Source organism: Psammomys obesus, unplaced genomic scaffold (genome assembly GCF_907164565.1).
Source record: "Psammomys obesus unplaced genomic scaffold, mPsaObe1.curated_primary_1811, whole genome shotgun sequence".
NCBI classification, from domain to species: Eukaryota; Metazoa; Chordata; class Mammalia; order Rodentia; family Muridae; genus Psammomys; species Psammomys obesus.
The window spans coordinates 4,190,089-4,214,588 of record NW_026590809.1 but is presented as its reverse complement, the minus strand read 5'-3'; the positions used below and the strand labels follow the sequence as shown (position 1 = coordinate 4,214,588).

At 41.9% G+C, this 24,500-nt stretch overlaps 1 protein-coding gene across 1 annotated transcript in view; it reads left to right on the top strand.

Moving 5' to 3' along the window:
• Ttc29 (tetratricopeptide repeat domain 29) overlaps positions 1–24,500 on the top strand; it is a 179,423-nt gene that overhangs the window by 60,719 nt on the left and 94,204 nt on the right. The window contains exons 6-7 of the mRNA XM_055609059.1: positions 6,760–6,972; positions 9,652–9,737. Of these exons, the coding sequence (XP_055465034.1) occupies positions 6,760–6,972; positions 9,652–9,737 (299 nt within the window). The remainder of the gene's footprint in view (positions 1–6,759; positions 6,973–9,651; positions 9,738–24,500) is intronic.

Here is a 24,500-nt window from a genome sequence, read left to right as displayed (position 1 = left end):
ACACATCAAGACACACAGAGACAGGCACACACACACAACACACAGAGACACACACACACACACAGACATACATATATAGACACACACACAAGCATACATACATACATACAGACAGACACACACGCACACGCGCGCACACACATCTATCCTCCTGGAACCCTTCTCATGTCTCCTTTGCTGAACAGCAGTCCTTACCCAGCAGGTAGTGGCTCTCCTACAGCTCACCTGAAATCTGTGTTGAAAAGAAACAGCTCTCTAAGTTTCCTCTTTGCTCCTTGGAAGTTACAGGCACATTCTCTGCCCTGCTATTAGAGATGTTATTGAGTTGTGGAGGCAAACCTTTGTCTTCTGGCATTCTGTTTTGCCATGGTGCACAGTGGTTTGGAGTGTACCGCGAAACTCCTCCAACAGGAGATAAATGGTGGAAATTTGTTCCCATTGGCAGGATGGTGAGTCTCGGCTACGTCAGCACGTGTAGTGCCGTTATAATGATTATAATTGAATGTAAATATGGAAAGATGATGTAAATTGCTTCTGCAGTTAAGCCAAAATGGAAAGCAATGTCTTCTGTTTTTCTACCAGGGCAGTAACATTTTTCTCTTTTTGCTACTACTCAACATTGCTTCTAGCACATTCTGTGTCTACATTGTACAGGATAGTAATTTATGCCAAAGATGGCCAGTAGGTCCAGATTAAAATGCAGCACAATATACATAAAGCTTTATTGTTCCTTAGGTTGTTGTTTTAAACTAAAGTGGAATATTTCCCTAAAGTCTGCAGCAAATGTGCACAATTTAGAATTAAGTATGCTTCCGATGTGTGCCCGCACTGCTGAGGAAATGGGCCTCATGGAGCTGTCAAATTATTTTTGTGCAATTGTTTCTGCAGTGTTGTTTTTACTGGCAAATGTACAAGTTGATAGAAAAAGAAATAATTAGTTACTCTCAGACTTGCTGATGTGTGGAGCTGAAGCAGAGCAGGTCCCTGCATCTTAGGGACGGTGACATTTTAAATTACATGAACAATACTAGCAGCCATCTTTGGACATAATTAACACCTTGCCTAATTAATGGCAGGGCTGGCGTGAGTCCCGCTCTAAGAAACGTTACTGTATTCGGACTTGCCCTCACCCCGCTGTCTTTCCGACTCCCGGGGTGTGCTGTCTTCCTGGAGTGCAACAACTTCTTTTTCTTTCTTTCTCTTTCCTTCTTTCTTTCTCTTGTTTCCCTCCCCCTTCAAGTAATCAATGCACTGCTGAATGAGTTCATTTTAATGCATTCAATCATGCCTCTAATGTTCGTAGCTTACGGGCGCAAGCATCAGTAATGCAGGAATGTTATATGGCTTTAGTTTGGGCCATTTCATAAAATATTCATGGAATCAAAAATGTGCATCAAAATAGCGGCTGGGAGAATTACATTTATGCCCCTGCCTTTATGGCAGCCTCACATTTAAACCCATTTGTGTTAATATCTAGTCAATCTTCCTACTTTAAAAAAAACTAAAATGGAAGAGATCATATACATTTCCCTTTGCTTAATATTTGTTCTAGACATCTGTTGTGAGACAACAAATATCTATAAACTTTCAGAGATGGTGTGCAGAAAACAGGAAGCCACAATTTAGGGAATATCCAGATATATAAAATTGTATTTTTCTCTACATTGTGTTCATCTTACCATCCTAGCAAGCGTTTTTGCAGTTTACAATGGTGTTGTCTGGCTTTTGTTAGTGTTTCTTGTTCATGTGAGCCTTGGACACAATGAAACACTCTTAAAGCACGTTTATTTTAGAAGCACGCTTTGCTTAAGGTGAAAAACTATAAATGCATGCTAAAGTCTTTAATACTTATGTAGATGCTATATAATTGTTAAAAGCAGAACAAAGTAAAACTGAAGCTTGAACCACCTCTGTTCATACCTAGATATTCCTGTCCTCCCAGTTGTTAACAAGGTTCACTTAAGATGTGTTTTGGCAATGCTCTTTCCCAGTTTTGAAAGAAACTGACCACTGGTGGTATCTATGGAGGGCCGCCTTCATCCCTCCAGTGGGACACTGGGCCCCACTTTCCCTGACTCGCGGGAAGCAGATGGCCCTTTTCTGCTTGATTGTGGAGCTGTGCACCCCAGGCTTTCGGCTCTGCTGTACTTGGCATATCGCTCACTGACTGCTACCCTGATATTACAGTGCCAATGATCCCGCTGTCACATGATCAAAACTCCGTTACCCTCAGAGACTTTAAAGTGATCCGAGGTCTCTACTAAGTTTTACGTTTGTAGTGCCTGGTTCAGTCATTCCTCCTCCCTCTGCTCCTGTGCCTCAGTGGAAAATAAGATCTGCACTTGCAATTCCAGAGGATTACCAGGCTCAGATACTCGTGTCAAATGGCTCATTCAGTCTTCTAAAAGACTGCCAGTGGGATCTAGAAAGATCTCTCCAGGTCCTGATGTGATAAATTTTATTTGAATGAAGGGTAGATTATATGTGAATACTTTAAGGAAGTCATAAAGAATGTCATGAGGCAGATTTGAAAATCTAGCTATAGTGGTTTCAGTGAGATATCCCTCATAGTTTGGGGCATTTGAACACCTGATCCCCAGTTAGCAGTGTTGTTTGGGAGGCTTTGTCAGTGCATGGTTGTTAGAGGAAGTATGTCACTGGAGAATGAGCTGTTTCTAGTGTGTCCCCTCTGTTTCATGCTTGAGACTCAAGATGTGGACTCTCAGCTGCTACTCTAGCCACATGGCCGCCACTGGCCACCTCCACTCCACTGCCATGGACTCCAGCCCTCTGAAATCTAATCCCAAACAAACCCTTCCTTTCGAGGGTGCCTTGGTCATGTTCTGTCACAGCAACAGAAAAGTAACTAATACAACGGCTTTTTAGCTTTGTTGGTGTTTACACTTAGCTCTGTCAAAATGATTTTTATTTATGCCCTTTTACTGTACTTGAATAATATGAAAGTCTTCAGATAAAAGCAATACACATTATGCTTCAATAGATACCCATTCGGCTAATATCAGAACACTTACTCATGAAGTAAAATAATCACTAAGGTCCTTGTTGCTGTCAGAGACAGACTGGACAGGAACCATAACATTGTTGATCCTGCTTCAAGGAGTACCTGCATTTGAAGCACTATACTCTTTTCATAGCATACATTTTAATATTTTAAGTCAAGCATTATTCTGTACTATAACAGGTGCTTTCAAGTTTTCACTAGCTCTTATACACTGTGGTCATGTCATGCACTCGTGGTCTTTTAACTCAAATCATTACTGCCCAATTTACTTTCATGAAGTGATTAAGAAACAAAGCCTCACATTTGAGAAGGACTAGAAGACCCCCCCCCCTTCTGTACAAGCCCTTGTGTTTGAAGCAGTGCTGAACAGAACCTCAGGAACCAACCTCACAGTGGCAAGGTAGCAGAAGGTGGGACTGAAGCCATGACTGTTTGGCTGAAGCTGCTACATCTGGGACATACAAGGAATTCCATGTGTCCCGGAGGTGTTCCCACATGGCAAAAAGACAGCAGAGGACTTTGATGGCGTAGGTCATATGTCAGGGTATTCAGGAAGACCCAGAAGAGCATGGTGGATCAGTATGTCCCCTCATGCTAATGGTTGGGGGAGCAGCCTGAGTCGAGTGACAGTAGGCTTTTAACATAAGAGATGTCTGACTGCAGTTTAAGTGAGGCAATGTGAATTTCTGGCCTAGTTTGTGGTGGTGCCATATTTGATGTGGTAGAACCAGTTATATAGAGCTTTAATGATCAGGAGTTCAACCTACACTCATGACAAATTTAAATGTGATTCACAGAATTCAGTCATTTAATCTTTGTGAACCAGTTTTCTCATTTGTGAAAAAATGGAAATTATATCTACTTTACCAGTTTGAGGGGCATTATCTCTTAAGATAATGTGTGGGGGAAAAACCTTTGTTTTGACCAATGTCTTACTCATCCAGGAAAGGGCACCCTGTCTTTCACCCAGCATCTTAGACACCTTTCTCGCAGAGTCTCAAACGTGCCCTTCTGCGACCTGAAACCCAGACAGTTATGAACTAGGTAGGCCACGGATACTAATGCCAAAGCTGGGAAAACCCAAATTCATGCAAAAGACCATTCCTGATTTCTCCAAGATGGCCTTTCATAGTGTCTAGTGTGCCGAAAGCCTCCCAGACGTTATTCCTCCTCACACATCCGAGTCTGTCCAGAAAAGGCTCCTTAAGCATCCTCAAGAATTGAGGGACATCTGGCTCATATGAGCTTGAGATCCTGTCTCTGCCCTTTTCCCTTCTCCCCATCCTCAGGCTCACCCCCATTTGCTCCATGTCTCCCTGCCTGTAACTTCCACCCCTACATGTGGACCAGGATATCACATCTCATTTATTATTTGAACCATCATGTCCCATTTCCATCTAATTTAAATTAATTCTGTAATCTAGAAAGCCCTGTCTCATAGCTCGTTTCGGTTTTTTTGTTTGTTTGTTTTTTGGTTTTTTTTTTGTTTGTTTGTTTGTTTTCTGGAACTCCTTGATTTTCTCAGTTTCCTATATCCCACTATTTCCTTCTCACATGGCCCAAAATAAAAACACATCTCTACTTTATGAAGAGATGGATGCTGGAGAAAAAGGGGGGGAGTTTCTGTGCCATGTCTCCAGAGTTACGACGCTATACTGTGTGGGCAGAAATACAGTTGACAGAGGAAACATAACGCACAGACATGCCAGTGCTCCATTGGAATCCCCCCCAAAAATGAGGGTCATGGGTAATTGAGGAAAGTGTTTCTGGAGAGAGGTGCTACAAGACAGTGATGAAAAACTGTGCTGGTCTTTATAGGAGGTACAGAAACAATCAGCTGCAAGGGAAAGACAGATTGGAGCAGTGAGCGTCCACCCTCCGCACCTATAGCAACATGAAAAGAGAATGCGCATTATTTTTAAATTACTTTTGTTGTGTATTTCTTATTACAAAATAAATATATCTTGATAATAGAAAGTCTCAGAAATGCCAATAATCAGAAGGAAGAAAATTAGAAAGAAAACCACCTACCACCCATAACGTCTCCTCCTGGAGAATGCTTTACAGTTGTTTTCTGATATTTTAATTTTTTGTAAACTCCTATGAAATGAAATATCCTTCAGTGATGTCTATTTATGGCTGTGCTTTCTTCTCTCTTCCAAAGCTGTATGATAAATTTCTAAACAGTTTTTCTGGTTAAGTATCTTTGCTTGGTCCCTACTCCAGCACAGAAGGTAAGAACTCATACTGGCCATGATTTTACTGCATTTTTCTACCACTTATTTGCTGGTGAGTTTCCATTTTGTTTACCTTTCTTTGGAAATGCTATTCTTATTTTTGATGTATTTTTGCATACCCTGCCTTACCAGCAGCCTAAGATAGTCTCCTGCTTATAATCTTGATCCTCTCTTGCCAGCTTCCCTTGGCTGGGGTTACACAGGGGTGTGCCAATTCCTGCTCTGTCTGTCTATTCACTGATAGTAGTTTCAATAGCAAAGTCATTGTAACAAATGGGGACAGCTTATTGGCCGTGGCAGCACCATTTCTGCCTGTGCTATTGTGGAAACATGCTGCTCCTAATAAAAACTGCCAAGGTTAATTTAAACTTCCATGGTAATACTGTTAGAAGGGCTAAGTCTTATATTCTGCAGGATGAGTTGGATTAAAGTATAAATGTAGTGACTATATTGCAATAAGCTGTTATGATAGAAATGCTATTACTGTGCCAACTGATAGGACTGTGCTTATCCTACACTAACTCCATAGTACATTGAACGTGCAGTAATTAATTTCACAGACTAGTAAAATAAGGCATAGAGGGGCTGTCGTTAGCCTAAGCCCAAACAAACAAAAGGGATAAAACTGAAGGAGGAACAGACTGGCTGCTTGAAGCCTTCACTCAATTTGAATTGCTACAGCTGAAATGCCTAGGTGCGGTTTGTCTAGTTAAGACAAGCGGTGTCACTCTAATGCTGTCAAAGACTGCTTACATTACAAGAGAGTAGGAGTGTTTCCGAAGGAAATGAACATGTAGCATACGGTCTGCAGCATGGAACTGCCACTGTTCTCCCAGAAATACATTGTCTCAGATGTTAAGGAATGAAATGGTTTGAGGCTAATTTAGAGTTTGGAATTTGAGAAGATACGTCAGTAGCAACTGGTAAGATACAATCATGCAGAACTAAGCAGACCGTGTCAGTGCCTCCATCAGATGCTGAGAAGCAGGTCTAAACTCCACTCACTATGCCAGCACAGTCTTTCTCACGATGTCTAAATGATTCCTAAGAGCGAGGCAGTTGCCATCTTGAGAAAGCAATGAGGACAATGGTGGCAACCCCGGGCTCCGGGAAAGTCTTCCTGTCTATATCCCACTGAGCATATCATGTTGAGCTGAGCCTCCGCTCTCTCTTCTGTAAAACGAAGCCGTGAATTCTGCTCCAGCAGACTGTTTCGGGGTAAAATGGGGCATGCACGCTGTTCTGGAGACGCCAGTCAATGCAAAGAGCCTTCACACTGTCACTGAACATGAACAATAGAAGCCGTTTCTACTTTTTGAGGCCCACCCCTCTTGAAGGGCCTCTGAACCACAGAGGCTACTGAATCTACAGCCCCTAAATCCTTTTCACCTCCAACTCCTTTTCACCACATTCCCCCGCTTCTCTCCCCATTTGTGAGTCACGCTAACACATGTGTTTCTGGCCCGTGCTTTACAGTCATGAATGGCTCTCATTCTTCAGGTGAGCTTCTGGAAGCTGCCCACCATTATGAGGCATTCCACGAACTGACACAGGGGCGGCTATGGAAGGATGAGACGGGTCAGCTTCTCAACTTGCTGGCCTGTGAAAATCTCGTGAGGACCTACAGACTGCTCGCCGACAAAATGCTGGAAAACAAAGAATACAAACAGGCCATCAAAATTCTAACAAAAGCTTCCGAAATAGCCAAAGAAGGTGGGTGGAAAGAATGCTCTCACGTTGTCTCCTTTAATGGACAGACGCTGTTTCTCCCAGGAGAGGAGTAAAAATTGCCAAGTGTTGGGGGTAATTATTTCATGTGAAATGCAAAGACAATTGCCATCAATATGCTTTCAGATTTCACTGTAAGGCAGAGGTAGGGACCTTAGTGCTGACAATGAGAAATCCATTAGTTCCTTGAAAGCTTTATCTCCCAAATTACAATCCACTGGGGCTACTGTTGTAAAACAGGGAGCCCACAGAGTGGAGATAAGGTCGTGTGTGTGTGTGTGTGTGTGTGTGTGTGTGTGTGTGTGTGTGTTGTCTATTTTTGGCAGTCTGAGAAATCCTTTATTCTTTATAAATTCCCTACAGTCAGACATTTGGGAAATTGTGATGAATGTTTAGTTAGGAGTAACAAGGAAATAGCAGTGCAATATACTTCAGAGCTCTTCCTCTCAAAGCTCGGCCTGTGGACCTGCACTTCAATATCACCAGGAGGCATGCTATGAGAGTCCCATTCCGCCCCAGCCACACTGGCAGTGTCAGCAGCGTCTGCAGGCTGGCAGGATGCCCACGTCATCCTCACTCACCCTCTCAGCAGTAAAAACGCCTTGGTAGAGCTGCTCATATCCTCGATATCTCACCACATCTTTATCTGTAGACAACATGATGACAATGGTGCATAGTCTTGTAAACTTTTAGTTTATAACAGGCAAAGAAAAACACCCCTTGCATTACTACATCACCACATAGTAATTTTCTAATGGAGAAGTTTTCCCATGAAAGGGAATAGGGAAGTTACAGTCTTGGCTTTTGGACATATTTAGTGAATTTATTTGTTAAGTAGCTTATGGCTTTGATTTTAATTTCCTATAGAGGAAAAGTAAACATTTGAGCTCTTTTTGCTGTTGTTTCTTTAAAAATAACTTAGTTGAAATGTTTAAAAGAAATGTCCATCACTGAAAGATAAATTCCATCAAATGAACTGATTCTGCATAAATGATGGTTCATGTCTTCTCTGGGGGGAGGAGGTTAAGTGTGGGCACCGATCCTTAGCGCTGGGATCAGGGTCAGCAGCACACTCTGATCATGCAGAAAGGTTTGCAGGAATCCCAATAAATTGGCATGTTGGACATTAGGAAAAGACGCTGTCCTTGAGTTGTATGTCTTCTGTGTGGCAGCAGAGCTCGCAGAGGAAGGAATGAACAGTGAGGAAGTACGTGCCTCTCATGTTGGTATTAGACAGCCTTCCTGAGGCACTTACATGCCCAAATCCTCGAGTGCACCATGAGTCAACAGCATTCCTGGAGCGTGGTGCTTTAAGGAGCTCCCACCTTGTAACATGTGTCACGGCTTCCTTCTTTCGCACGTCCACCAAGTAGCACTTCACTGGATGGTTTTTACGCCCTTTCTTTATACACTCCTCATTCGACAGACGTGCGAGCGGTTTGTTGACCTGGCGGCGCTGTCTGTGCATTTGCATTCTCCCGGGGGCATACCTAGCAGAACCACCGGATCATGTGACAGCTCCATATTCACTTTCGGAGGATCTTTAGCTTGCAACGTGGTTGGTTCACCGACCATTTCCACATCTTTGCCCTTTCAGGTGTGTTATTTGTCTATTATTGAGCTGTTAAAACTCTATTAATTGAGTGTTAAGACTCTATTATTGAGTCTTTCCTCAGATTTCTGATCTGAAAACATTTTCTCCCATTTGTGTGGTTCATTTCCACCTTCTGGTGGTATTCAACACAGCGTGAGTTTTTAACTTTCATCAAATCCAACATGTATTTGTGTGTGTGTGTGTGTGTGTGTGTGTGTGTGTGTGTGGTTTCAGTATCATAACTAAGAAGACTGACTAATCCAAGGTCCCAGTGATTTACTGCAGTTGATCTAAGAGCTTTAGTGGTTTAATGTAAATAAGCTACATCAAGTATCAATAGTATGCCATAGTGCATCAATAGTATGCCATACTTCTTATTGAACTGCACTTTGCACCTTTATGCTTTTGCCTTTGGAAAGAACTTGGTGTTTACTGAAATAAATACAGCACGGAAATTAGAGAGGAGAAAGCATGATTTGCAAAGGAAAGCACCTTTCCATTTCAGTATGTACACGGTCCTCTGTGCCACGAAACAGGACTTTGCTGGCCATCCTCACACAAGCGAGACCCAGCAGCTCTGAGCTGAGCATCGTCAGCCCAGCCAGGCTGCATCTGTTAACCATGTGTCCTGTTAGAAACACAGAGCGTTGGCTGGAGTGCGAGCCAGCCAAGCTGCTGCGTGCTGCTGGCTGTTTCGCGTAAGCTACAGGTCTCCACATGCTGGTCTAATGTAAACATTCTATGACATGGGGAGAGTATATACTGTGCTGTGAGCACAGAGGAAACTCCCTGTAATTACATTGCTAAAATATCTTAATCTATCACTTGAGATCAGGATAAGTTTTACTTAAGTCACATGTATACACACACTGGGGAGAGAAAGAGAGAGATGAGAAGGAGAGAGACAGTGAGTGAGAGAGTGAGTTTGTGTTCTAACACAGGTTAGTTTAGTTTCAAGGCTCATTGATGTGTATGTATACGTTTTTAAGGAGTAACTGTCTTGTCTTAGCTGGTAAGGATTCTTGTTTGTGTAAGGAATAGTGAGTGATCTCTCCACATCCTCACCCCAGGAAATAATACAACCGTGGAAGGAGAAGCCTCTTATTACCTGGGGTTAGCCCACCTGGCAGCTGGAGAATATGAAACTGCACTAACGGTAAGTTGAAGTGAACTTGTAATTGCTGCTGCTGCTTCATTTTATAGTATCTGGTGCTATAAGGTCACACGAGATGGCTTGGGCCTGCCATCACTGTACCCGCTTACGGAGATCAGAACTGAAAAGCAGGATCCTAGAAGCAGGAAAAACCAGGTTCTGTTGATTACTGAAGGTGAGATACAGCCAATTACTATGAAACACTTACAGATATATGAAAGTTACACACATGGAGTAATATAACCCTCCGCTCCCGTCCGTCCAGAACAAGGGAAAACAGTTTTAAACGAAAGACGAAGAAGCAGAGAAGGTGCAGTGGTTTCATAATGTGACCTGAGACAGTTTGCTTCGAGAGGATGCGTCTGTCAAACCCATTGATGTGAGTCTTTAGCGGGGAAGGAGATGAGCAGCAGAAACAGTGAGAGTCTTCGAAACCCCTTACTCCATGACAGGATCAGTGATTGTACAGCTCATCACTGGGCCTGCTCTGTTTGGGGGACACAGACAAGTGAGAGCAGCAAGAGCTGAGTTTTCATTACCCTACGCTGCCTGTGATGTTCCGGGACGCCGCCTCCTACCATTTACATCCTAGGCACTTACGATGTGCTATGGCACAGGGTTGGTGCTGTGAGTCTCGCTGGCTCCGTTAGATGTTTATGCTATGTAGGATTCGTGTATTTGGGTCACCTGTTGTTTTCTACTCCCTTGAAACTGTTCACCACAGAAAGCATAGATTTTCCCGGCTGGCTTTTCCATTTAAATTTTGCGGTCAGTGATAAGAGTTCAGCAACGCTCCATTCTGGCGCATGGAGAAAAAACAAACCACCAAGATGCATACTTTCCTCAGGAGCTAATTTAACGAAAGTGATGGCCAAGAACCATGATCGTAATTGAGAGCCTTGGAGACAGGAGCTTATGAATGAGAGAAGAGGGGGGAGGTTCCAACCCTGGAAATCTGGGGGGTTACACAGGAGAGCAGTGGAGCAGTGGGTTTCTATACGCAGAAAACACAAAGATGGTGATCCAACAGTACACGTAAGCACAGTCACACACACACATGGATTTACTTGGGAAGCAATTAATTGTCTGAGAAAAAAAACGAAATGTAACAGGGGACAAAACTACAATACTGTAAAGCAAAATGATGGACACTGCCTGCCGGAAAGTGAAGTAGGGTTATCCGAGTTAGAGGCCGGCCTGAGTTACATACAAAGACTGTCTTTAAGAAATGGTGAAAACTAGGTCAGAGATTCTCACACAAACACCTTCTCGCTTTCCCTCCCTTTCCTCCCCCACTCCCCTTGCTCCATTTCTATAGAACATAATCTCCAGCGACACAATAGTGTTTACAATAAAAAAGCTCCCTTCCACCCACACTTGAGCCCACAATTCTTTTTCTCAAAGACAAACATAGTTACAAATTTATGGCTTGTCTTTCTAAAACACCCAGTACATGTGTCATGTAAGTGCATGTAGATATGCGTTCTTCTGTTCTGTACGAGATGTGTGCATCTTACATGCGCAGTTCTGTGCCTCCAGTAGACTTCTTCCATGCCAGTTCAGGCATGCTTCACTTTTCGCCATCATTCTTACAGGTTGATCTAGGGCTGGTTAACAGATAGACATGAATATTTAATATGTCAAACATGCTACTTGCTATTTTGAAATGTACATAGACTGGAAAATGATTGTCACAATCAAACTCATTAGCCTATCTATTTCATATCTTGCTTTATTTTTCTGAGAATACTCATGACCTACTCTCTTAGAAAATTACAAGTGTAATTATAGAATGCTTCCTTTTTTTTTTTTCTGGTTTTTCGAGACAGGGTGTCTCTATGTAGCCCTGGCTGTACTGGACTTGCTTTGTAGACCAGGCTGGCCTTGAACTCATAGCGATTCACCTACCTCTGCCTCCCTGAGTGCTGGGATTAAAGGTGTGCGCCACTACACCCAGCTATGTTTCATTTTAAAGGGCTGTATTAAGTACGTATGACTAGACCATGGAGGATTTAGCCTCTTCTAGGAGGACATTAAGGTTATTTTCAATAAATGTTTATTGTAAATTATATGTGTTACGACTTGAATATGAAATATGTTTTAGTCCCCGTGGCAATACTTGGAGTGTGATGGACCACATGTACCCTTCCCTCACTGATAGACTGCATCTAGGTAAGATTTGGTGGCCCGATGCCATACTTGGGGGCAGCAGGAACTTCACAGGTAAGAACTTTGAAGACACAGATTAATCCAGTCATGGTGGTTCACTGTGCTGACGTCAACTTGACACAAGGAAAAACAAGAGCTGAGCATTTTGTCTGAGAAGAGGAGACTTCAGTTGAGAAAGTTCCTCCATAACAGCCAGGCTGTAGACAGTCTGTGGGGCATTTCCTTAACTAGGGATGGATGGGGGAGGGCCCAGCCCATTGTGGGTGGAGCCATCTCTGGGCTGGTGCTCCTGCGATCTGTAAGAAAGCAGGTTGAGAAAGCCGTGGGAAGCAAGCCAGTGAGCTGCACCCTCCGTGGCCTCCGCATCAGCTCCTGCCTCCAGCTTCCTGCCCCACTTGAATTCCTGCCCTAGCTTCCTTCCTTCAGTGGCGGAAGTGGAAGCCAAATGAACCCTTTCCTTTCTAACTCGCTTTTGGTCATGGTGTTTCATCATAGCTACAGTAACTAAGACACTCACCCTTGGAATGCTAATACTTGAAATTCTAAGGCTGGAAGATTAAAGGGAATTCCAGGCCAGTCTGGTTTACAGAGTTAGACCTTGTTTCAAAACAACAAAGAAAGAAAACCTGAACAAAAATAAAAATAAAAAATAATAGGGACCAACAAGATAACTAACTCAGCTGGCAAAGGCTCGTGCTGCCAAGGCTGAAGACCCAAGTTGGATTCCTAGAACCCATGTGGTAAAAAAATAACTGACTTCCGCAAGTTGTCCTTTGAATTTCACACGTGTGCTGTGGTGCATTCATGCACACTCAATAAATATGTAAAAAATAAAAGAAACCAAAGAAGTAGGTATCTTGGGATGTGGAAGTGTATTCTTGGGATCCAGTTCTTGCTGTGTTTTGTTCTGGGCTCCGTCTTTGTCTCTCTGCCTACCATCATGAGGTGAGTCACGTTGCCTGCCACGTTCTCTCTGCTGTGATGTTCTGCCTCTCTGTGCACAACCCCAGAAGCAGTGGAGCCGAGTGGCAGAGACTGAGCTCTCTGAAACCATGAGCCAAAAGATACCTTTCTTCCCCATTTTGTTTTCCTCGTGCATTTTGTCACAGCCATGAAAAAAAAAAAAAAGCTAATAATAATAAACAGCCTTCTCAGATGTGACTAACTTCACTATAAAATGACTGGCTAAAGGTGGGAATTCTGGTGTGTCCTATGTTGCCAGTGGAATAAGTTAGCCCAGTAAAGAATGGATCACAAAAATTATATTTGACATCCAAATGGAAAATTCTTGAAACTATTTTAAGGAATTTTTTTTTTCTAGAAGTAAATATGAATCTCATGTTCACAGCCTATTATCTGGATAACCTTGGGCAAGTCCCTCGAGCCATCTACATCTCAATTGCTTCGTGTACCCGGTGGGAGTAATAAGTAGGCTCACTCTATTGAATATAAGAAGTTAAATAGTGCTGGTCCCCAGCCATTTCCTAATCCCTGGAACAAATTCAAACATAATTAGCTTAAGGACAGTAAGGTGAGATGATTGTCCTGGACTGACCGGGATGGGCTGTAATTTCAGTGGGTAGAGGAGGGTGCAACACAGACAGAAGAACAAAAGATAACACAGAGAGAAAAGGACCGTGTGGATGGCAGAAGCTCCCCTCAGCCGGTGTCAGGCAGCATCATGACCACACTGATGGCTCAGGCAGCGGATGCTTGCCTGCTCTTCCCCCATTGATAGCTCCAGGCTTTCTTGACTCAGGTTTACATTGCTACCATATCAGCCTTCATCCTCACAGACACACCCACGAGCTAATCTGACCTAGATATTTCCTCGTTAAGACTCTTCCCAGTTCAGTCTAGATTGAGTCAAGCTGACGGTTAAAGCTAACCAGCAAAGTCAATATACAAAACAATGGGCACTTGAAATTCTCCCAGTTCCTACTGGTCCCCTCCCTCTAAAGTTGTCCCCTGATTCTTTTATGGTCTTCAGACACAGACACATAGACAATTGATAATAGATGATAATGGTAGATAGGTGATAGATAGATGATTGAAAGCTAAAATTCCTTTACGTCAGAAAAACATGTGGTATTTTTCTCTGTCCTCTCTTTGGAGTCCTTTTCTAATAATACTCTGACAGTGTCATCAATAACATCTTGATATTATGGTCATGCTTTAAGGCAATGGCAGCATCTCTATCCTGTGTGGCTGTGGAGAGGTGTGAGGGTGACCCCTATCAGCTGTGTCACCTTGGAACACCTGGAGATATCCTGTTGTGAATGCTAATAATTATAATTAAAACTACAGGCTTTTATCCAGCCACTTGCATTTTTAAGTATATACTTCAAAATATCTTCAAATTTTAAGTATTTTCCCTCTCTGAACTCAGCCTTTCACACATTTCTCTCTTCCAATAATGCTATTCATCTATTTAATAATTCCATCATGTCTTTTTCAAAGACACACTCCTACTCAATAGTTCTATTGACCAGAAGGGGGCATTTTAAGTTTTTGCTAATGTGATTTTATTTAAAGACTTTTATTGTATCATTAATATATTTAACAAAAGAATATGTTCACTAGAATAAGAGTAAAAGTTCAGTGATCCCCTTCTTGCTGGTTGCTGTGCTTTAGGTGAGTCCCTGCAATGCATCTGTTAGTGATTTAACCTCCAAAGCCATATGCTAATAGCGTTTGCTGGTGAGGTAGTTAGATGAAGTCATGAGGGAGGGTCTTCAGAACAGCAAGAGTGCTAGCAGAAGAGGGGTCACCCGGAGAGCACATTGCTCTGTCTTGCTATGGAAGGCCCTCCACCATGTTCTAATCAGAGAGAAGTCCTGATGGGAGGCAGCACTATGCTCGTGGCCTTCACAGCTTCTAGAATCACAAATGTCCACTCTCTGTAGAAATCGCCTTTCTACAGAGGGTTCAGATACAACAACAGAAAACAAAATAAACCACTGGTACAGCTCATTTCTTCATTAATGCAGAATAGGGTTGAACTGAAAACAAAAACATAAACAGAAAACAAAAATAATAATGGTGGACTTTTATTAAGGCTGAAGTGTATTAATGAGGAAAGGGCATCTGGTAAAAGAGAAACTACTAACACTGGGTAAAAAGCTATGGAGACCCAGACTGTCAGGGCGAGAATATGAACTTTATGCCAGGTGCAAAGCAAAACCAATAGATATTCCCTTTGGCCCACATCTTCTGATTTGGTTTAAAAAAAAAAATGCAGTTCTGAATTTTAGATGGTAGCTCTTTAAAAGATAGATAGATAGATAGATAGATAGATAGATAGATAGATAGATAGATAGATTTTTTTTAACTACAAATTACAATTTAGGCTTTCTGCAATGTTGAAATACTCACATTTCAACCCTAAAGAAAAAAGTGCCCCCTCAGCTTTTTTTCTGGCTGCAGAGATTTCCCTCGTTCTTAAATTCTCATCCATCTTAACAGTTCCCAGAAAACAGCTCTATTCAGTTATTTTTTCTGTGAATTTTCTGGTTTTCATTTTTAAACAATAATGTAGTTTCACCAAAACTTATACAAAGGGACTTATATAAAACTTATACAAGGAGATAGCTCGTGGAAATGCTTACTGTTCTTCTAGGGGACCTGAGTTTGCTTCCCGGAACCCATGTTGGGTAGCTTACAACCACCCGTAATGTCCACCAGGAGTTTGGACATCTTCTGGCCTTAGCAGGTACCGTGCACACATACACACACACACACACACACACACACACACACACACACACACACACATAATAAAGTCGTTTTTAAAAATATGTGTACGAGGATAAGAAAAATTCATCTGATTTGTATTTCATTTGCTTTTATAGAACAGGATTCATCACATGTAATTAAATTATTTGATTTAATTATTGTAATAATTTAATTATTCCATATGTCCCATGTAGCCGTCTCCATGTTTCATATGTTTAATATGTTAGCATCTTTGTGATGATGTAGAAGGCAATTGTATGCATGACTGACTTGTCTCTCCATCATCACCCAGTAGCATTATATAAAAAGAATGCAAGTACACACTAAATGTCCAAAAAAAATAGTGACATTAATATTCTGACAACCTACAACTTGCTTGACACATATCCATTAACAATGGAGGATATTAATCATATTTATTAAGCATTCTTCAGATTTCATTAAGTAACTGTAGTGAAATTTTATTTATCCTTTCAACCTAACAGATGCAAAATATATATAAAAGTCATTCCTTGCAAAGACTTATTTATTTTTTCTGTAACACTTCACTGATAAAAAATTTGGGAGGAGGAAATAACTCTAAATAATTGTTCCTGTTTAGTTTCCTTCAGTATACAGCTCCCTAGAGAAGCTTTGCCGGCCCAGCTGGCATGCATACCCTGGCATGCACCCACTTACACAGAACACAGGTCCTTTTGAGACACTTTGGTAAGTATCAGTGTCTGCCACAGAAACTCCTTTTTTAAAGAGTTCTGTGTGTGTGTGTGCGTGTGTGTGTGTGTGTGTGTGTGTGTGTGTGCGCGCGCATACCACTGCATGCATGTAGAGGTCAAAGAACAACCTGAAGGAGTGAGATCTCTCCTTTTGTCATGTGAATCCCAGGGATGAACTCGGATGATCAGCCTTGGTGGAAAGTGTTCTTGCACACTGAGCCACTACACCAATCCTGTTCTTACTTTTCTCTCAACTACCATTTCTTAATCTTCTCATGTATGCATTTACATAATAGTTAAATTTATTTTTTTAATTGACATTGATTTTTATAATGAAAATAAGGTGGGCTAGAGAGATGGCTCAGAGGCTGTGAGCACTGGCTGCTCTTCCAAAGGTCCTAAATTCAATTCCTAGCCACCATATGGTGGCTCACAACCATCTATAATGACACCTGGTGCCCTCTTCTGGTGTGCAGATAATATAACAAATAAATAAATAAAATAAATAAATATAATTAAATAAATCAATAAATCTTTGTTTATTTATTTATATTAAATTTAATAGTTATTTAATTAATAAATAATAAATAAATCTTTTTAAAAAGAAAATAAAACTGCTTATAAAATTTTTCTCAAGGGATAAAAAAAGGCATCCCCCCCCCCAAAGGATTTGAGCCATGTCTTTAATTAAATGTACATCTTTTACTACCCGTAAAACAGAATGTGTCTTTACTTATGATCAGGCGTTTCTGCCTAAAGCTTGAGAGACACGTGGCCCGGGCTTGCCTTGCAACTGGAGCTATGTGAGCTCAGGGTCCCAGAAGCCATTCTCCTACTGACATGGAAACTTTCATTCCTTCATCGACAATCCTCATTCTCCTGCCCCATCCTCTGACGTCCACTTGAGAACTCTGAGCAGCTCTCGAAGGCCCTAGTTCCACCCGTTATTGCTGCTCAGTCTTCTTTGTTTGCAGCAAACAGCAATTCCCCTAAGTGCTAAGCACAGAAAAGACCAGAATACCCAGCAGCAGACGAGCCTAAGAGAGGACTGGAGGAAGAGGGGTGGAAAGTAAGCGTGAAATGTCCTCATTTTAAAAAATGGGTTCATTTCAAAACTGCATGGACCAAAAAACAAAAAAAAAACTGCATGGAAATAACATGGTTCAAAATGACTTAGCAGAAATCTCAGGCATGAGCTCAGTGTATGAGCACAATGCCATCTTAATAATTTAGAGAATGAAGACGCAGTTGTTTTATGGTTAATTTCGCTCTTCTTGTCTTGTCTAATTTGAAGTTATAACCTTTCTGAAATATTGAACCAAGTAAACTTTACAGTAATTACTGACTTTCCTGTAGCATAGAAAATAAATCATATCAAATCATAGGATTTTAGTTTCCCCACTAATGAGCTATGTAATCTCCAAATTTTTTTTATTTGAATGAAACAGTATAGTTGGTTTCAATACTGTCAATAGTTTTAGAAAATAATGTGTGCATTTTTTGTTTTTGTTTTCTTGGCTTTTATGTTTTTGGAGGTGAATGAAAACAATGAAATAAAGGAAGGAGGACATGACTACTCCTAAAACATGAAGATTTTTTTGTTTATCTTTCTTTTTTATTTCTTTTTTAAAATTCATTTTACAGCCTGATTGCAGCCCCCTTCCCTCCTTTTCTCCCAGTCCCACCCTCCCATTCCTCCCCCATCCCCTTATCTTCAGAGACGGGGAAGCACCTCCCCCCCCATGGGTACCATTCCACCCTGGTACATCAGATCGCAGCAGGACAGGCAGCCCAGCCATGTGAAAGGGATCGAAGGCAGGCAACAGAGTCAGAGACCACCCCTGCTCTAGTTGTTAAGGGAGCCACATGAAGCACAGGCTGCCTAGGTCCAGGCCATGCATGCTCTTAGGTTGGTGATTGAGTCTCTGGGAGCCTCCACAGGCCCAGTGAGTTTGCTCTGTAGGTCTTCTTATGGTGTCCTCGACCCTTCCGGATTCCTCAGCCCTTTCCCCCATCTTCCACAAGACTCCTCAAGCTCCATCTATTGTTTGGCTGTGGGTCTCTGCCTCTGTCTCTGTCAGGTGCTGGATGAAGCCTTATAGAAGCTAGTTATGCTGGCTCCTGTCTGCAAGCAGAGCAGAGTATCAGGAGTTGGCTCTCTCTCAGGGGTGGGTCTCAGGTTGGATGAGCCATTGGTTGTCCATTCCCTTGATCTCTGCTCCAGCTTTATCCCTGAAAACTTGTAGGCAGGACAGATTTTGGGTCAAAGGTTTTGTGAGTGGATTGGTGTTTCTTTAACTCCACTGGAAGGTCCTACCTGACTACAGGAGGTAGCCTCTTCAGGCTCCATACCCCCCACTGATAACAGTCTCAGCTAGGATCACCCCGTAGACTCCCAGAAGCCTTCCCCATCCCAGAGATGCTCAGCTTCAATGATTTCAGGTCTTTCTCTCAGCCTTCCCTTACTTTCTACCCTTGCCCTCCTCCCTCCCCCTCTCCTACCAGTTCCCTCCCTCGGTCTACTTCAGGTGTCAATTTTATTTCCCCTTCTGAGTGAGAGTCAAGCAACCTCCCTTGGGCCTTTCTTGTTATTTAGCCTCTTTGGGTCTGTGAACTGTAGTATGGTTATCTTGTACTCTATGGCTAATAACCACATATAAGTGAATACATATCATATTTGTCTTTCTGTGTCTGGGTTACCACACTCAGGGTGATCTTTTCTAGTTCCATCTATCTGCCTGCAAATTGCATGATTTACTTGTTTTTAATATCTGAGTAGGATTCCATTGTGTAAATGTACCACATTTTCTTTACCCATCCTTTGGTTGAAGGACCTCTAGGTTGTTTCCATTTTATGGCTATTACACATAAAGCTTTTATGAACATATCTGAGCATATGCCCTTGTGGTGTGCTTGAGCATCTTTTGCATACATACGCCCAGGAGTGGTATAGCTCTGTCTTGAGGTAGAGCAAGTCCCAGTTTTCTGAGAAAGCACCAGATTGATTTCCAAATCTGCTCACCCATCAGTTATCTATCTCTCTCCCATCCCTATGGCCTCCTCCCCCTATTTCCTACCCCTGTTCCCCACCCTTGTTCCCTTTCCCACTCACTCTCTCACTCAGTTCCCTCTCTTGATCTGCTTCCAGTGTCTGTTTTATTTCCCCTTCTGAGTGAGATTCAAGTATCCTCCATTGGGCCCTCCTTGTTGCTCAGCTTCTTTGGGTCTGTGGATTGTAGTATAATTATAGTATATTAACTATAGTAAGTTACTCTATAAGTTTGTACTCCCTCCAGCAATGGAGGTGTGTTCCTCTTTCTCCACATCCTTGCCAGGATCTGTGGGACCACCTGGGACAAGGGAAGTACATGCAGACTTGGGGCAGGCTGGGATGCAGGGGCTCACGCTGGTCAGAAATCCCATTAGAAGCACCTAGGGCTGGTGTGTTTGGAGCAGTTTTCTGTCTTCAGCCAATTGGAAATCTGCCAGGACAGATGTAAGCTAGGATCAGAAGGTAAAGTTACGGAGTTTAGGGGAAATTTATTTCTTGAGCGTACATTTGAAACTTCCAGACCCAAGGTCCTGGTAGTTTGAGGAAGGGAATCCCAAAACCAAGGAAAGAGAGAGAGATCCTGCCCTCAGGAACAGGCAGGTGGGGAAACAGGCTGTTGATTGACAGGAACACTCATCTGGAGTCCTTTTGACGTTCCAGAAGTGGATCCAAGACAACTCCCTGGAGCTTACATGAATTTTTTTAAAGTTTACAAAAAGAGATAAAAGTTTTAGATATATTAGCATTACCACTATTTATAATCCGTGCTGAAATCCACATTGTAGAAAAGGCAGAAGACTCATGCTTTTGAGTCAACAGTAAAAGCCTGGGGACTCAAAAGTAATTTGGTAAAAAGCACTAATTTTTCTCTTTGTGCAGAGATCTGGATATATGGATTGGATAGACACATTTTCAACACAATGAGAAGCACTTTTGTCTATACTTAGAAAATAACCAAAGAACATTTAAAATTTTGAGCTTGTGAATATAATAGTATCCAGTGCTTTGCCAGGGCTCTGAACTCCATCGATTAATGTTAAGATGCTGAACTTTTGTAGTCTTGGTATAACAAAGCATAGACAGAGAAAGAAATGTGAAACATTTTTTAAACATGTTTTGTGAGTTTTATCTGTTTTGTGAAGCCGTTAGCAAAGTAAACCGTCTGCTTTTCTCAGCAGGAGACCTGGTAGACCTAGAAAAGTGAAGCATTATTTTACAGATAATTTTACATATAAAATGTACTGAACAAGCATCTCTAGCCTTGGGGGGAGAAACTGTTTTTGCTGGTTGCTGTTAACATAAAGTTATGATTAGCATCAATATCAAGAGAGCTGAGAAGGATGAATTACAGCTGGAAGTGTAATCCATATGGCCTATATATCAAGTAAAATGACAGGCTTACTGCTGTCTGGGCAGCTACCCAAGGCTCCTAGATGGTGATCTCAATGGTTTTGTTGGAGGGCAAAGGTAGTTGGTCTTTGGCTGCTACACAGATAGCATTGGCCTTTAGCTGTCAGACCCAAAGTGTCCACTATTTGGGCAGGACCCTGGTGGCAGAGCACGGGGCAGCTTATCCCAGTTGTCAGTGTTACTGTACCCCATCATCTTCTTTGGAGACTTTAGCATCACCCCTAATCGCTGGCATTTCTGTCACAGGAAGCTTATTCATTAAATGCTTTTTAAATGTGATATTCAGAAGATCTCTGAAGACTTTGAGGATGATTATCTATTAAGTATACATGATTTAAACAAATTTTACCTGTTTTTAGCTACTTGCTTTAGACTTAACCTTGAAAACACATATAGGAGGATAAATAAAGCTTGTCACTAAATGAATTACATTACAGTGTAAAAGTAAGTAGTGACTAAAAATGACGAAACATGACAGACTAAACCAGATCATGAGAAGAAAGAGAGGAAGGAAGAGCAAGAGAGGAGCTGCCTACCAAGACTGGTGTAGCCAAAATGGCTGAGTTATATAGGGGTCACGCTGAGGGAAGGGAACTGAAGCCCAGCTCCTGGGAAGGAGAGGTTGAGGGCAGGGGGCAGAGTGAAAGGTGCTGGGGAGAACCACAGGCACTTGTCCTGGGTTTGAGACCTAACAGGAGATGTTTTCACACCGTTTCCTAGGCTTGCCTGGCCTAAAACTCATAATTATCCTTGCCTCAGCCTGCTGTCTTTGTCTTTATCTTTTAAATTGAGTAATATATAAAAGACCATCTGTAATGTAAATGATGAAAATGTTATGTAAATCACATCAATCCAGAAGTTTCAAGGAGAAAATGAAAATTCTTATTATTTGATTATTTACATGTGTGTGTGTGTGTGTGTGTGTGTGTGTGTGTGTGTGTGTGTGTTCAGGTGCCTGTGAGAAGCTGATGTTAGGTGTCTTTCTCTACAGCTCACCACCTTACTTTTTTGAGGCGTGGTCTCTCACTGAACCCAGCCCTCCCTAATTCTACTAGACTGGCCTTCTAGCAAGCTCCTGGATCTGCTTGCCTCTGCCCTCAAACACCGAGGTCACAGGCAGAGTTAGTAGAGCTCAGAACTAAGGGACATGTCTAACCCTCTTCATGAAAACTAGATGTGAGTCACGACACAAGGAACACAGGTCAAGTATGTTAAAATGCATCTGAATGGAGGAGATTGGTTGGTTGTTTTTTTTGTTTTGTTTTGTTTTTCACTTAATTGCAATATTGAGTTTAGATAGTCAGGAAAATTAGTCCGCAATAAAAAGAATTCATATTAAGATTTGAATGGAACATCCATTCTACACTCCTAATTCTTAGTTCATATATTTTAAATAGTAACTTAGACTTTCTACATTTATAAGCCCATAATTTTCATTAATAACTAATAAAATATACTTGTTTAAGACTGATCTTTCATTTCTTTCCCAAATATCTTGTTGGTTTTCTTTTGTGTGTGTGTGTGTGCATGCACCTGTATATGTGTGTATGTGTGTGTGTGCTCATGTATGTGTGCGTGTGGTGTATTTCGATGATAGCAGTCAGGGATCGTCAGAAAAGGAGAAGAAAGTACTAAACACACACAGTCACAAAACAGTGATTGACAGAGCTGGTTGTGCAGACATATTGTTTTTTTCATTTGTGAGTGTTTCAAGGAAGGAGTTAATACTGTATAAGATTCTGCATAAAATCTTGACTTAGAGACACAAAGTCGGAAATTCAAGTAGAATCCAAGGCTGGTGAGGAGAGAGTAGGGTACACAGTAGGACTGTCGTTCTGGAAAGAAGGGAAGGGACACTCTGTGTGCTGTCCCTCCTGTGCTGGTGCAACCCATTCTTGGGGATGTGTACCCAGAGAGATTCCTGGGGCCCTGAGAGCCAATGTGCCGGGGAAGAGAATGGGAATTGGCCTGCTGAACAGCAAATTAAGGGACAGACAAAAGATCAGTGATTTAAACAGTGGCTTGCTCTAGAATTGTGATTAACTCAACTTTATTCGTCACAGTAAACCCAAAACAACTTAATCAGGTCTGCTTTTAATTGCAGCATGAATGTGTTAGATTGCTCTTGCTCAACTATGTATTTTTAGATATTCTATGAAATGTCACCGAGCATGCTGTGTCATGGACGGTGAGCAGTTTTGTATTATGGACCTAACAACGGCAGAACTGAGTTGAGTTGGTCTGAGTTTCTCTGAGAACCAACCTTAAGACACAAATCTGAGTACAAGTGGTATACTCAGAGGAATACCACAGGCAGAAGAGTTGGGCAAAGGAAAGAAGCCTACACAAAGATCTTGCCACACATTTGCCACCCTGCACAGATGAAGCCAGGTGACGAGGAAGCTGCTGTTCTTCCCCACCAGTTTTCTCCAGCCACTGTGTAGGAGCGCCACCCAAGGCAGTCTGTCTCTGGAACCCTGGGTTGCTATGACCCCAGCCATGAGGTAGGAAGATCCTAGGGACTGACCAGAACAGCCCACGCTGATAACATCCGAGAGGGCACAGTCAGGCTGCCATGCTTACGCAGCAACTATGAGTTCTGAGCTACATTCTCCAGATGGAGAATGTAAGATGGAGAGAAAAAGTTAGCATGAGACTAATCCAGCTAAAGAGATAATGCTTCTGTACTCAGTAAACAATCATTAAATACTAGCTTTTTTTCTTTTTTTTTTAAAGCAGGTGTACAAATTTGTACATTTTTTGATTCAGGAATACTGATTCCAGAATTTGTCTGAAGGAAATAAATGTTAAAGCACGCAAACATTTAGCCATGACATTATCTGCATAACTAGTATATACAGAGATTTAGCTGTGACCTTTACGTACAATTTTATAAGCGCTGTTTATCCTGGTGGAAAATCCATAAGCAAAATAAATGTAAAACAACAACAAATTGTGTAAAGCACTGCTGAGCGTCCTGCACAGGCAACAGGGATTAAACAATAAACATTTATAACAGTAGAAGCAATATTGATATATTGAGGTGAAGAATCGGGCTACAAAACGCTGTACATTACGACCTGATTTGCATATATATATGCAAACGTATACACATACTCCATAAATACATAGAAAATACTAGAAACATCAAGTTGTTTTCAGTGATAATCTGAGGAAATAGAAATAACAAATGAGTTTAATTTTCTATTGGGGTAGAGACAATGGGATGCATATTCGCCACATCTTACACAATTAACACATTGATTTTATATTTTAAAAAAGAAAAAGTTATGTAAAAAGTAAGCTATTACTCCTTTGCATTCCACTGAAATGTAATGGTCTTAATTGATGTTTTCAATAGGTTTATGTAGCCTGCCTATAGTAAAATTCTTCAGTGTGCCACTGGTCATAGCACTTAGTCGCCGTAACAGCTCATCTCAGCCCAAAACATTAGAGAAAATTATTAATCGCTTAGCCAGTAATAAAGGAATCTGAAGATGATTTCAGGTGGGACCTAGAATGCCAGGGAAGCGGGGCTGCTTGGGGGGAGGGGCTGCTGGACGGAGGCTCAGGCTCAGAAGAAAGCAGAGGCCCCGCCCACGCTGACAGGGGCAGCAAGTTTACAGCCCACAGAGTGCCCCAGCAGCAAACGGCTCCTGCCCTGAGCGGCAGAGGAGGTGCTAGCAT